This window comes from Fusarium poae, chromosome 1 (assembly GCF_019609905.1).
Source record: "Fusarium poae strain DAOMC 252244 chromosome 1, whole genome shotgun sequence".
Classification (NCBI taxonomy): Eukaryota; Fungi; Ascomycota; class Sordariomycetes; order Hypocreales; family Nectriaceae; genus Fusarium; species Fusarium poae.
The window spans coordinates 7,543,592-7,557,210 of NC_058399.1; the positions used below are offsets into that span (position 1 = coordinate 7,543,592).

The following is a 13,619-nucleotide window of genomic DNA, read 5'->3' on the forward strand; positions in this document are numbered from 1 at the left end:
TAAAAGTATATAGTTAATATAATTATTACTTTATAAGTATTTAAAATCTTAAGGAAATATAAAGAAATATACTCTTAAAGGGATAGAAATAGTTTAATATAAAATAATAATACTTATTACCTTTTAAAAGGCTATAAGAAATTCTTTTTAATAAAGTTTAAATATTAATAAAAGTCTTAAAGAAATTAATTTTTTTATTACTTTATATACTTTAGCTATTTTATTAATAAAGGTTTATAATTAATAAAGTCCTTAATTAAAAAGAGTAATTATTCTTTAAAAGCTTTTTAATTTTCCTTAGTATTTTTATAGAGACTTTTAAGGAATTTATTAAAATATTAATTTTATTTTATTCTTTTTTCTATATTTATATTATCTAGGGTAATAAGGATCTTTTTATAATCTTTTTAATAATACTTTTTTATACTTATAAAGGCTTAAGCTAAGTTATTTAATTATATATTCTTTTTCTAGAAAGTAATAAAAAGAGTTAATTAAATAATATTTTAAATATAGACTTCTTTTTTATTATTAAAAATAAAAGCCTTAGAGTTTTAATAAGATCTTAAGGCCTTTTTATAAGGTTTTTCTTTTTTAATTAATATAAAGAGTTTTTATTTCTTTTTTTATAATATTATAAGTTCTTCTAGCTAAATTACTTATAGCTATATAGCTTAAATTATTAAGAGTATATTATTTTATTCCTTTATAAAGAAATTAAAAGCTAATAAATTAATTTTAATTAAATAAAGTATACTTTTATATATAAGACTAAGTTTATTATATAGATTCTTAAGTATAATTTCCTAGACTATAGAGTTATTTAAAGGGTTCTTATAAATAAATTAATTATAAGTTTAAGCTATTTTTAATCTAGGTAATTACTTAAGAAAAGCTTTAAAATTATAATAAGACTTAGAGATAGTTAAGTAAATTCTTAAAGATAAAACCTATATTAATATAAAACTAAAGCTTATCCTTTTCCCTAAGGGACTATAAGATTTTTAAATAAATCCCCCTAGAGTAGGTCTTAATATATAGCTAAGAACCCCTTAAAGATTATAGGTTTAAACCTTATTATAATAAGCTTTTACTTAGTTTTTTTAAACTTTATATTAAACTCTTTTATATATATATAAATTTCTTTATTATAACTTTAACCTTAATAAAGTTTCTTTATAAATTAAGCCTTTATAATTAAATTTATAAGAAAGCTATTATTATTAAGTATATTAAAATATTATAATTATTATAATAAAAAGCTTTATCTTTATTAATTATATTAAATAGTATAATTTATTAAAGAATATAATCTCTTTAGAATTACCTTTTAAATTATAATAATACTTATTAAATAGATTTTCTTTCTTTATAATCCTATATATATTATATATAGAGATTTAAAGAGATAAAAAGAAATATAAAAGTCTATAATTAAATATTATTAATATTACTTTATTTTTTACTTTAATTAGCTAATTTTAATTTATTAAGATATATTTTAATAAAGTTATTAAATTATATAACTTATTAAAGATTAATTAATTAGCTTAACTTAAGGCCTTAAGGATTAAATAGTAATTTTAGCCTTATTAATCTAGGTAATTATATAATATAATAGTATAATATAATAATATTTTAATTATAATTAAATTAGCTTAATATACTATATATTATCTATAGTTAAAACTACTTATTAAGACTCTGCTTATTATAAGGCATATTATTTATATTTACTTAAATAGTTATTATATAATATATTTATATAATATTTATTAATCCTTAGAAAAAGCTCTTAATTAAGCTTAAAACTTCTTATTAAACTTAGAATAATTATATAAAAAACTAATATTTTAAAATTCTAATAATTCTAATTAACCTTATTATCTTAATTATTATAACTAGATAAATAGCTAATTATTTATTATAAATTATTAAATAGTCTAAATATCTTTATAATATAAATAATTATCTTTAAATCTATAATCTAGAGTATATAATTACTTAATTATATTACCTCTAGAAATACCTTTTCTTATATTAATAATTTAATCTCTTAATTTAGCTTTTAATATAGAGTATTAAGTTACTTTTCTTTCTATAGAACTTAATTAATATAGTCTAATTTAATAAGGTATAAAAAAATTAAAACTTAGTAATTAAATTAAGCTAATATAATATTAAGCTTATTACTATATATACTATTAACTTTAATATTTTTAAGCTTTTTCTAATTAAAGATTAATTAATATAGATCTTTAGTTTATTCTTTATTATTAGCTAATATAATAATTAATTTTTCCTTATTATTATATTAATTACTATTTCTATAGGCTAAGGCCTTAAGGCTATTATCTATAAAGTTAAAGCTTACCTAGTAAAATATATTTATATAAACTATTAATAATTAGCTATTATTATATAAGTAATTAATTAAAATAACTTATATATTATATTAGCTTTAAATATTAATATTAATAATTTTCTTATTTTTATTATTATATTATAAAAAAGAGAGAATTTTTTACTATCTATTTAAAGCTTATATTCTTATATAAGGTTTAGACTTATATTAAGCCTTATAGTATTACTACTTTTATTACTATTAATACTATTATATTATTATTAAATTTCTAAGCTTATAGCTTTATTTACTATAAGTTATATATTTTAATATTATATATTATAAGTAAGATATCTTATTTAATTATTTAATTATTTTTTATTATAGTTATTATATTAAATAAAAATAAAGAAAAATAATTATATTATTTTAGATTTTTTTTATATATTTATTTTAATATTAAGTTTTTATTAAATCTTATTAAATTATATAGCCTTATAGCCTTATTACTCTTTTTATTATTCTTTTTTATTATTCTTATATTAAGTTTATTAAGAAAGTTATTCCTCTCTTAAGTTATATTAACTTTTAAAGACTAGCTTAATAGCTATATAATTAATTATAATTATATAGTTTTATTAATATTAATATTAATAAGAAAATATTTAATAATTAATTTTTTAAAAAAATAAAAGTTTTTATTATAATTATTATAATTTTAATTTTATAAATTATAATATATATTTTTAAATAAGATTTATATTAATATTTAAATTTAAAAATTATATTTTTTTATAAATTAATTTTAAATATATACTTTAAGACTTATACCTTAAAAATCACTAAACAAAAGAAGACTGAATAATAACTGCACTGTCACACCAGGCTTAATAGGCTGTTTATTTCATCCTAACAACTAAAGGCCAACTCCCTTGGTATCCAGTAGGGAAAATAGTGCACTTTGATGATCCGAAGATGTAAGAACAGGGTTCTTAGTGGTTGTAGGCGAGTCGGACAGTTGTGTGACTCTGTACTGGGATCTCGAAGTGATGAATTATCAATTAGATGATTCACATTGGGTCATTGTAGTAAATCCATGTCTCTACTTCGAAAACTTGATCAATCGCGTCTTTTTAAATTGTCATTCCATCCGATTGATGAAACATCGCAATTCCTGCAGATCTTTTGTCAGTTCTAATTAAGTTGAAACGGGCTCAAGCTTCGGCTGCTTCCTTTGAACCTCGGATGTTTTAAGCATGCATATAATGCTAAATGTCTTGGGAGTCGGAGAAAACGCGATCTGAAACAAATGCCTTGGCTATTAGGAAGATGGTGTGGAGTGACCGTCAAAGAAACAAGTCCGAGCCCTTGCCTCATTTGGAAATCCTCGCGAACAATTAATATAAGGATCAAGAAACAAAAGTGACTTATCACAATGCATTCGGCGGCCAATCGCAAGCGTGCCATAACCAATTGATCACGGACGGATAATTTCGTCACTGACCGAGGTTTGATGTTTTGACTTGATCTATTCCCTTTTGTCTCCAAGTTAGTGGGAATGTTTTGCGTAGATCATACGGAGTCGGACAGGGTCTTATTAATAGGGATTCTTTTTGGCGAGTCTTTGAAGATATAAAGCCTGGGTAACGGCCTACCTTAATACTGAACAATCTAGACAGCAGCCATTCTTTCATTCTTTTTCAATTATAGTCTCAGTATCGACAGGTTCGATCTCAGTCCTTCTTTTCTTCCTACAACGTTCAACATGAAGTTCTCTACCTTGATTGCTGCCTCTGGCGCCATTACACCCGCCTTCGCTCTCCCACAGTTTCTGCCCTCGGCTGGTACAGAGTGGACTCCACAAGAGTGGCGTGCTCCGGGTGCAAACGACTGTAAGTTTTTAAAACGCCTTTCTGGTATAAATTATTTCTTTATTCCCTATATCTAACTTCTGGATGAAGCTCGTGGTCCCTGCCCCGGCCTCAACACATTGGCCAACCATGGCTACCTTCCTCATGACGGGAAGAACATCGATTTGAAAAAGCTTGCCGATGGAATGCTCGCTGGTTTCAACATCGAGAAAAGCGATGCTCTCCTTCTTTTCACTCAGGCTATCAGGACGAGCCCCGACTATCCCAGGACCCGCACGTTTGACCTGGCCGACCTTGGTCGTCACGATATCCTCGAGCACGACATTTCTATCAGGTATGACATCGCTATATCATCTTGTTCTTCGTGTATTAGTTCTAACACATGCCATGTAGTCGCTCCGATGCCTTTTTTGCTGACCCGAACCCATTCAACGAAACTGTTTGGGCTGAGACCCTCACATACTTTCCCGACGACATCATCACAGTCGAACAAGTTGCAAAGGCGCGAATGGGTCGTCTTGCAACTTCCAAAAAGACCAATCCTCAGCACTCCTTGTCTGCATTGGCCGACGGCTTTAGTTGGGGCGAGATGGCTTCTTTCTTCGAGATCATGGCTGATGGAAAAACCGGCACGGTAGAGAAGAAGTTCATCGAGTACTGGTTCAGTATGTTACCTTTCGTTTTATGACTTCTGATCTCTTCAATCAAGGCTAACAAAGACTTCTACTACAGAGAACGAACGTCTACCCACCGAGATTGGATGGAAGCGACGCACCACTACCATGCGTGGCATTGAGCGTATTGCTTTCACTAGAAAGTTGATGGAGGCTGCTGGAGTTTCCCGTCGCGATGTCACGAGTGATGCTTATGGTCGCCCGCTTGTACAGTAAAGCAGATACATCACAACGAGTACAAGTTAGTCAAGTAACGGGGCCGGACTCCACTGAAAAGGGTTTGCGGACAGCATGGTTCACGTATATACAGTAGTTATCCTCTGGTTCTCATTAGGTATTATGTAGATAGTGTAAGAGAGATGAATCAATTTCTGCTCTACCAGGCTTCGCTAGTCCCTTTAATGATTCCATGACCCTTCAAGTGGCAGTCTCTATTCAAGATCACATTTTCTTGACTACCAACTCTCTCATTCCGCTGTTATCCATTATACGCTGGATCCAATTTGTCATGCCGGGCTGAAGGTATTATAGCCTGAGGGTACCAAGAAAAGCTAGCCGCCAGAAGCATAAGACGCGAGATTGGTCGGCCAGCTTATGCTACTTAGAACATACTTCTTCGGCCATATATCCTCGTAGCTACTACTCTGTAGCAAGTCTCCCATTCTGCTGTTCCCCACGAGCCTCCTGCTCGTGCGAAGAAGAATTGGCGTCCCCACAATGAGGCTCTGGAACCTCATCCTCTTTCTTCTCAAGAGCTAGTCCGGCGACGTCAATGTTCATTCTCAACCGCGGCGGCTCTGCCACAATGGGCTCGAATTCAGTGTAGTCAGAGATCCTCTTGACATGAGACTCCCCCGTTTCGCCATATCGGAGCTTCCGGAACAAGGCAGAAAGAATATATGGCTCATCCACGAGAAGCCTTTGCCAGTCTGTTAGGTTCCCCAATAAACAGTTGAGATTACCAAAATGATCTGCGACAAAATCGAGGTAGAACTTTCTCAACTTCGAATCTGACGGCGTGTTATTGCACACATACTGCACATCTTCAAATCCGACGATACCGTGGTTTGAGCCTACGTGTTCGTCGAAGAGACGGCCCATCGCGTATGTCTGGAATTTTTGACAGAGGAGATAGTCGGCGAGAATCCAACATCGTGCGTGTACGTTGGGGTGTTTCGGAAGCATGAAAGTGCTGTAGTCTCCGTAGTACATCCACTCGACAAACAGGCTGAAAATGGCGGGATCGTGCTCAGGCAGATGGAGTTGCTTGTTTTTGCTCCACAGGCAGGCTTTTGTGACGTAAAGTGAATGGTAGGAGAGTAGGTTCAAGGGAAGAGTCCATGTTTCGTCTTGCGAGGGTGTTGGGCCAACACGAATTTCAACTCCCTTTCCTCGCATCCTGAGCCTTTCTGTTAGTATTTATTTTGCAGCTGATAATGAAAGCGTACAAACGTACAGTGTCCCCATGTTTAAATTCTTAATAGTCACACTCTTGAAGGGTTCGAAGGGCGAAGGTCTTATCTTGAGTTCTTGGTAATCTGTGATTCTGTGTTCTTCCAGGCTGAAGCCACCAAGATCGAATGTCTGAAAGTTATCTGTGGTGGTGTCTCCGCCTCCGCTTAGTCCGCGATAGTAGCGGAGTTGCCTACCTGTCGTACCTGGACTTGACAGCGACTGCATGGTGGGATGAGCATGAAGAAAGAGAAAATGATTTTCGTAGCCTTCGCAGGAGTCTTTTCCAAAAATCTTGATTACATGGCCTTGAAAATCAATAGGCGGCGTGCCCAAGAAGGATATTGAATTAGCTAGGCTGCTACGGCGGGGCACGGCGCGGAAAGCGTTGTGCTGTGCTGTGCCCCACTAAAGTGATGACTTAGCTAGTGGGGGAAATCCCCCGTAACAGCCTTATGATCTCGTTAAAACGTTATTCTAATATGGAAGCTTAGTTATTACAGCGGGTCACAAAACCAAAGGTGCAGGCACTCGCTTGCATTAGTAGTGATTAATTGATTGAAGTCTATGCATAACGTTGAGGTATACAAGTTATACTTCAAAGAATTAATCTTATCAAGATCTATAAGAGCATTATCCAACTCTGCTAGTGGGTATCAGGCAGAATGACACCCTAAGTACATATAAATAAGTAGGTAGTCTGGGAACTATAACCTAGGGAGTATAAATTGTCCTACTAATTACCTCTTTAATGCTTGAAGCAGTGAATTTCTCTGATACTCCGAGATTCTAATATCAGCTTAGAGCTTGTTTAAAATATATTGTCGTGAGCCTATGAACCTTGAGGCAAGGAATTAATTGTACGCGTATAGTGAGTGTTACCTACAATTACTCATCACCCATATCACATCACAGATGCTGCGAACTCCAATCAATGTCTAGAGCTATACCATAAAAATACTCGCTCTTTGTAGGACTCCCTTACAGTATTACTCACACTACGCCTCTACTTAATCACAGAGGCTGAAGCAGCCGTCATATAACATATAGTTACCCGTTGGTTTGCAAGATTAGGAGATCTCTCAGAGCTTAGTCTACAAACTATAGCGGTGCGGTAGCAGAAAAGTTAGCACATAAGTCTTAGGCTCGACGGCAAGAGAAGTGGTGGGCCAGAAGCCTTTCGCTAAAAAAAAGCAGACGGTTGATTCCAGCTCTATTCAAGTAATGATCGTCATCGTAGAACTTGGAGCCTGTTTGCGATTCGCTTCGACGTTTTGTCGGACCGATGGAATGGATGCCAAGTTGCCGCCAAGTTCATTTTTTCGGCGAAAGTCTCCCCATCTTCTCATCTACCCTTGGTTACCCCAATACAAACCCACATCATTGACATCACTGTTCTCCAGATCAGCCAGAATTAGGTTAAGCACATGCGGGGAAATAACGCACGTTAGTTCTTGGGGATGGTCAAGGATCAATCGTCTGATATATTGCTCTGTGTATATATAAAGGCAGCTTACTACTACAAATATTTTACCAAGCAGCTCTATCTCATCTCAGAACATTATGAGACACAATCTGTTGCCGGCCATTGTTGGCCTTTCCCAATTCGGCTTTTTGGCCAATGCCCAGTCTTCTACCACAACAATCACTGTTCCCACTGGCACACCCATCTCTGGTGATTACAATGGCACCTATCGTCCCCAAGTTCACTTCTCACCACCCCAACATTTCATGAACGATCCCAATGGCATGTTCCGTGATGCTGACGGTCTGTGGCATTTGTACTATCAATACAATCCTACAGCTGTCGTTGCTGGCAACCAACACTGGGGACATGCAACTTCAAAGGACTTGTATCATTGGGTTAACCAGCCTATTGCCCTGTTCCCCCTGAAGGATGATACATTCGTCTTCTCTGGAAGTGTGGTTATTGATGAGAATAACACTTCTGGCTTCTTCCCGGATCAAGACAATGGAGTCGTTGCAATCTATGTAAGCACAAAACCAGACAAATTCCCGCACGATTTAAACTAACAATTGACTAGACTCTAGCATCACCAACGATCCAGGATCAAGCTATTGCTTACTCTCGGGACGGAGGTTACACCTTTGAGCCTTACGATGAAAACCCGGTTATTAACAGCACGTCTAACCAGTTTCGTGATCCCAAGGTTATCCGTTACAATGACTCGTGGATTATGGTGGTTGCATATCCTCAAGACTTTGCCATTGGCATCTTCGAATCTTCTGATTTGAAGGAGTGGACTCCTACCAGTAACTTTTCTCACCATGGCCTGCTCGGCCTACAGTATGAGTGTCCCAATATGATCCCTATCCCGTACATTGATGAAGATGGCGAGAGACAGGATGATATGTGGCTCATGGTGATCAGCATCAACCCAGGTGCTCCCTTGGGAGGTTCTATCACTGAGTACTTCCCTGGCCACTTTAATGGTACCCACTTCGAGGCTGTTGATGGCGCTGCACGAATTGCAGATTTCGGAAAGGACAACTATGCCGGACAATGGTTCTACGGCCTTTCAGAGGATGAGAACCCTGTCTCCATCGCTTGGGCATCCAACTGGCAGTACACACAAATCGTACCCACGGCTGATGAAGGCTGGCGAAGTGCCATGAGTCTTCCCCGTGAGAATTACTTGACCAAAGCAAAGCGCGTAGGATGGAAGCTGGTTTCCAAGCCTTATGACCTCAGTACTGTTATAGGCCGTGAGCTGGCTTCCAACGATAGTTTTGGTAACTCAACACTTACTGTGGACTATTCCGATGTTGAATCCAACGCGATATACTGGGAAGTAAACGTCACTGGCATCCCAGACACTGGCGTCGCATCAACAGCATCAATGAACTTCACATTCCTGTCTCCTGTCAGCGGCGAGAGCATCAAGGCGGGCTATTATTTCGGTGGTGATCCAGTGTACTTCCTGGATCGTGGTAATACTCGCGCCTTCGACAACATTTTCTTCACCGACAAAACGTCTCTTGGAAGCCTCGCAGCCAATGATGGCTCATGGAACACGAGTGGTGTCATTGACCGATCCATCTTTGAAGGTTTCCTCAATGGTGGCGTCGATAGCGTGACAAACACGTTCTTCGCTACAGAGCCATTAACTCTCATGGTATTCAGCACAACCGATTTACCGGAGGACGTTAAAGTTAGCATTAGTGTTTATGCCCTGGAAAGTGCATGGCAAGAGTTGGAGGGCGACGACGGACTCGTGCATGGGAACACAACTTCTAGCACAGACTAGAGGGTTCATATCGAGCGAGGAACTCGCCTAGTCGATCATGATATATAGTTCATTAGTAGCTTTGTAATTTTCAGTTTTTGCTGGCGAAGTTGGCTAGATCTTGTGAAACGATAGCATGAAATCATTGGATTACGTTACAAGACACCGTATACTGAATCGATTACTCTCCCAACCCTCCAAACACAACCTGAAAACAGAACAAGATAGAGCCACACACCAGGACACAGCATGTAATTTAGTAGTTATGTTTGGTCACAAACAGAGAGTATAAAATGCATCAATAATCACCTAGGATAGATTTCAAGTAAATTCGGTCACAGAAAGTCGGCAAAGCGCTGCTAGAACGGTCTTGTTAGCTTGTTGTTCTAAAATGCTTCTTATTACTAAAATAATATCTACCCAACAGACTCACTGACCCTTTACATCATCACCTTCATACCCATAGCAGTCTTTCCTGCCATGCCTTTCAACTCAAAATGCTGAACCATCTTTGCTGAGCCTGAACCACCAGAAACATCGAGCACAGTAACAGCAGCCTCAGTGGTACCATTTCCAGGGGACAGGGCGTAGATGAAGTTGCCAGCGGCAGCCAAGTCAATTAGACCAGGATCGCCATTGCAGATCAAGTCCAGCTCAGACACAACGCTTGCATCCTCAAGGCTCATCTCCACAACTCGGTTGCGGCCAACGTCTGTGACGAATGCAGTCTTTGTGACATCAGAGATAGCTACCCAACATGTCGCAGCCTGACCCTCAACTTCTCCAGTAGCCACCGTTGTTGCTTCGCATGTGTTGGCGTCGATATCTAGGATTGCTGCACCGAATGAAGCATCGGTAACAAACACCTTGGAAGTGCCCGCAATTACCTGTGAACCGAAAAGCACAGCTGTTCCTTCGGGTGAGCTTCGGGCCTCGTTCTTGCTGACAGCCACTACCCCGTTGTGGTTCTCGACGTTGAATGAGGCCATGAAGCCAGTGTTGTTCACAGCAGGGTCACCCTTGACCATCGTGAATAGCATACTCTCATCGTCGGAGAAAAGAACTTGCGAAACAGTGTTTGTAGGTCCCTTGGGTGGTGTAGTCTGTTGAAGGTCGAATGGGCGTAGCTCGTCCATGGCGCTAAGTCCTTTGTTGGAAAAGCTGCTGCAGGAAACGCCGGCTTTGGCACCTGTCATACCAACACAAACGACATTGTTCTTTGAGGAAGCAGCCACGGTGTTGGGGAACTCGCCGGGTACGTCGACTGGCTTTCCAACCATTTCGAGTTTCGTGGGGTCACTGCGCGAAACAGTCAACATGCTGAGAGTGTTTGACCCAGCATTGACGGCGAAGATTTTCTAAAGATAGACAATTAGCGAGTGTTGGAAGAGTTGCAATAAAGAATGTTGGACTTACATTGCCAGCGATTGTCAGTGAGGATTGAGCAACCAGCGCGTCAGGTGTGGCAGGGTTACCATCTGCATCCACAGCGATAGATCCTGCACCGCCAGTCTTTGCAACTTGACCCTTGGAAAGTGTGCCGTCGTTGCCTATTGGCAGTGCAAGAACACCATTTGACTCGTCGTTGGTGAGGATGTAGACAGCCTTGCCCGTGGTGGCTGCATTGTTCATTTTTGGACGGCATGCTGGGTGGCTGCTGACTTGCTGTGCCAAGCACAAGAGTGCCGGGAAAAGGATGGAAGTTGATGTTGAAGAAAACATATTGAAGTAAAAGATAGGATTCTGAATGAGTGGAGGAACGAGCACGAATTAATAGCAGACCGGCTGCTGATAAAGTAAGAATACTAAGGAGAATACTAAGGTAAAGTGTGACGAATTGAACTGAATTGGGTAAGTATACTTGGGATATCAGGATTCATTCATTCTTATAGCAAATTCATCCCAACATCCTAACATCAATCGAATTGACGATCTGAGATTCTAAACGCCAGGTTCAAGTAATCGATATTTCCTTTTTAGGAAGCGTGTAATCACTTCGCTGACCCTGCGGCCTGTGCTTCCCAGAGTCTGGCTTCATCCCTGTATTAAACAAGTGCTAGAAGTATAATCATACTTTCCTTATTGCGGTTCCAGCGCGATAGGGAACAGTTTTACCTGTTGTTTCAATGCAACGTCAGGGAGCTTCGCTAACCACAACTGGGTTGACCCCAGAATAACTGAAGAAACTGACTGTGAGACAGGATGAACTAGCTCCGTATACGCTTAACCCAATATAGTAATCTTGATCTTCTCATCAGACCTCGGGGCTGAAAGTGTGGCAGAAGCCGACAAGCCGAAAGGCCAAGAGAACCAACCAATTCGTCGAGACTTGACTGAAACTTGGTCCCATCTAGCGCCGTCGTATCCAAAAGGCCAATGTCAGACCCTGACTAAGACGAAATACCATTAAACTCTCAAGTAAAGTCTTACCTTGCCTTGATTGATTTTTAATCTTTTCTTCCTATTTTGCTCTTCCCTATCCACCATTTCGCTTGTACCAGAGACGCCATGAGTAAAAACATCTTTCGAATTTTTAGCCCTGGGGGTCAGTCTCCATTCACCCAACCTAACCCCTGTCCAGTTTGTTAATAACATTGAATACAGGACCCAAGGAAAATCCAGTTGAGAAGAGACGGGCCCAACTGCGACGAGCACAACAGTGAGAATTATCAGTTGTGTCTACATTTTTGTATGCAATGCTGACTCGTAAGTAGAACATATCGCAATCGCAAGGATAAATACACGAGGACGTTGGAAGAAGAGCTCGCCAAGTCGCGTTCAAGAGAAGCAGAGCTGACACGCGAATGTCAGCAACTACGTGTTGATCTCGAAAATGCGCTACAACAACTATCAAAACAATGGATAGGCATGGCTGTTGATGGCAGCAATCCACCCTCCGAGAGCGTCGCTTTGTCAAGGACCACAGGGTCAACCAGCGATGCTTCACCATTTAACTTCAGTGACTTCAGCAATCAGCCAAGAGACACAATTCCGTCGCCGCAAATGATATCGCCAGAATCGTTCGGCGACCTCCACGGAATAACTGAAAGTTTTCAGAAACCTCCCATTCTATTTGGTCAAGGGGGAGTCGCGTATAATTGTCGTGTAAGCGATGTGGATCAAGTGACAGCAGGCATGGAGTTTGTGCTGAAGTAAGTAACTCTTTCACTCCATGTTATACCACTAGTATCCCGGCTAATGTGTCCGAAGGATTGAGGAACCTTGTCTTGATCACTTGCACGGTGACCTGGACAAACCCTACGAGCCTAGCAACCATGCCCTGACTGCTTCCGCTCAGCTGATAGCGGCATGCGATTATTCATCGCCTACCATCAGCTCGCCTCCACCGATATCAACGACGTTCAATAGCCTCCCAACACAAATGCTTGAACGGTTACTGAGTCTAGCGCCAGATTTGTCGGGTGAAGGTGAAGTAACACCGATCCAGGCTTGGAGCATTATTCGAAGTCGGCCAGACTTTGGCGGTTTAGATACGAGAAGCCTGAGTGCTCTTGCTAGGAAGTTGAAAAAGGCTGTAAAATGTCATGGGTATATCAACTCAGTCAAGCTCCACGTGCGTGTAAAGCCACTAACAGTCTATAGATTTGGTGCGGTTGTGAAAGAGTCTGTTTTTGAGGGTTTGGTGTATGAAACGTTGACAGACGGAAGACTGGTTTGATCCTTTGTTGTTGTTGTTGGATAGCCTGAACTTGGTCACTGAAAAGATGCAAGAAGCTTGTCATTATTATTTAACATATTTTATTAATTCCTTGTCGATTAATTGACGAGGTTCTGAAAAAATGATTTGCCCGCTACATCAGTTACACAAACTATTGTGAGTATCGTGTCGTATACAAGATCCAGAATGAAGCTCGAAAAAGGCAAACCAATGCAATGTCTATAGTATTTATTTTATCACGATACAATTGGGTGTAGACACAGGCGCGTTAGTAATGCCAATAATGACGAGCTCAAGGGTAGGTGATATGTGAAATCAATGATAGAGATACCAGAAGAGTGGAAGCAGTCA

At 38.5% G+C, this 13,619-nt stretch overlaps 5 protein-coding genes across 5 annotated transcripts; 3 read left to right on the plus strand and 2 right to left on the minus strand.

The window, feature by feature from the left end:
- Positions 1-4,109: 4,109 nt before the first annotated feature.
- On the plus strand, positions 4,110-5,105 carry FPOAC1_002460 (uncharacterized protein; the record flags this gene model as incomplete). Its single annotated transcript, XM_044847039.1, has 4 exons — positions 4,110-4,236; positions 4,306-4,549; positions 4,609-4,880; positions 4,948-5,105. The coding sequence occupies 4 exons, from the start codon at positions 4,110-4,112 to the stop codon at positions 5,103-5,105; spliced, it is 801 nt and encodes a 266-aa protein (XP_044712955.1).
- Positions 5,106-5,528: 423 nt separating this feature from the next.
- On the minus strand, positions 5,529-6,569 carry FPOAC1_002461 (uncharacterized protein; the record flags this gene model as incomplete). Its single annotated transcript, XM_044847040.1, has 2 exons — positions 5,529-6,288; positions 6,346-6,569. 2 exons carry the CDS (start codon positions 6,567-6,569, stop codon positions 5,529-5,531), a joined length of 984 nt encoding a protein of 327 aa, XP_044712956.1.
- A 1,335-nt stretch (positions 6,570-7,904) lies between these two features.
- Positions 7,905-9,610, plus strand: FPOAC1_002462 (uncharacterized protein; the record flags this gene model as incomplete). Its single annotated transcript, XM_044847041.1, has 2 exons — positions 7,905-8,333; positions 8,387-9,610. The coding sequence occupies 2 exons, from the start codon at positions 7,905-7,907 to the stop codon at positions 9,608-9,610; spliced, it is 1,653 nt and encodes a 550-aa protein (XP_044712957.1).
- A 419-nt stretch (positions 9,611-10,029) lies between these two features.
- Positions 10,030-11,221, minus strand: FPOAC1_002463 (uncharacterized protein; the record flags this gene model as incomplete). Its single annotated transcript, XM_044847042.1, has 2 exons — positions 10,030-10,947; positions 11,006-11,221. The coding sequence occupies 2 exons, from the start codon at positions 11,219-11,221 to the stop codon at positions 10,030-10,032; spliced, it is 1,134 nt and encodes a 377-aa protein (XP_044712958.1).
- Positions 11,222-12,097: 876 nt separating this feature from the next.
- Positions 12,098-13,268, plus strand: FPOAC1_002464 (uncharacterized protein; the record flags this gene model as incomplete). Its single annotated transcript, XM_044847043.1, has 5 exons — positions 12,098-12,134; positions 12,194-12,248; positions 12,304-12,741; positions 12,800-13,138; positions 13,193-13,268. The coding sequence occupies 5 exons, from the start codon at positions 12,098-12,100 to the stop codon at positions 13,266-13,268; spliced, it is 945 nt and encodes a 314-aa protein (XP_044712959.1).
- Between the last annotated feature and the right edge of the window lie 351 nt (positions 13,269-13,619).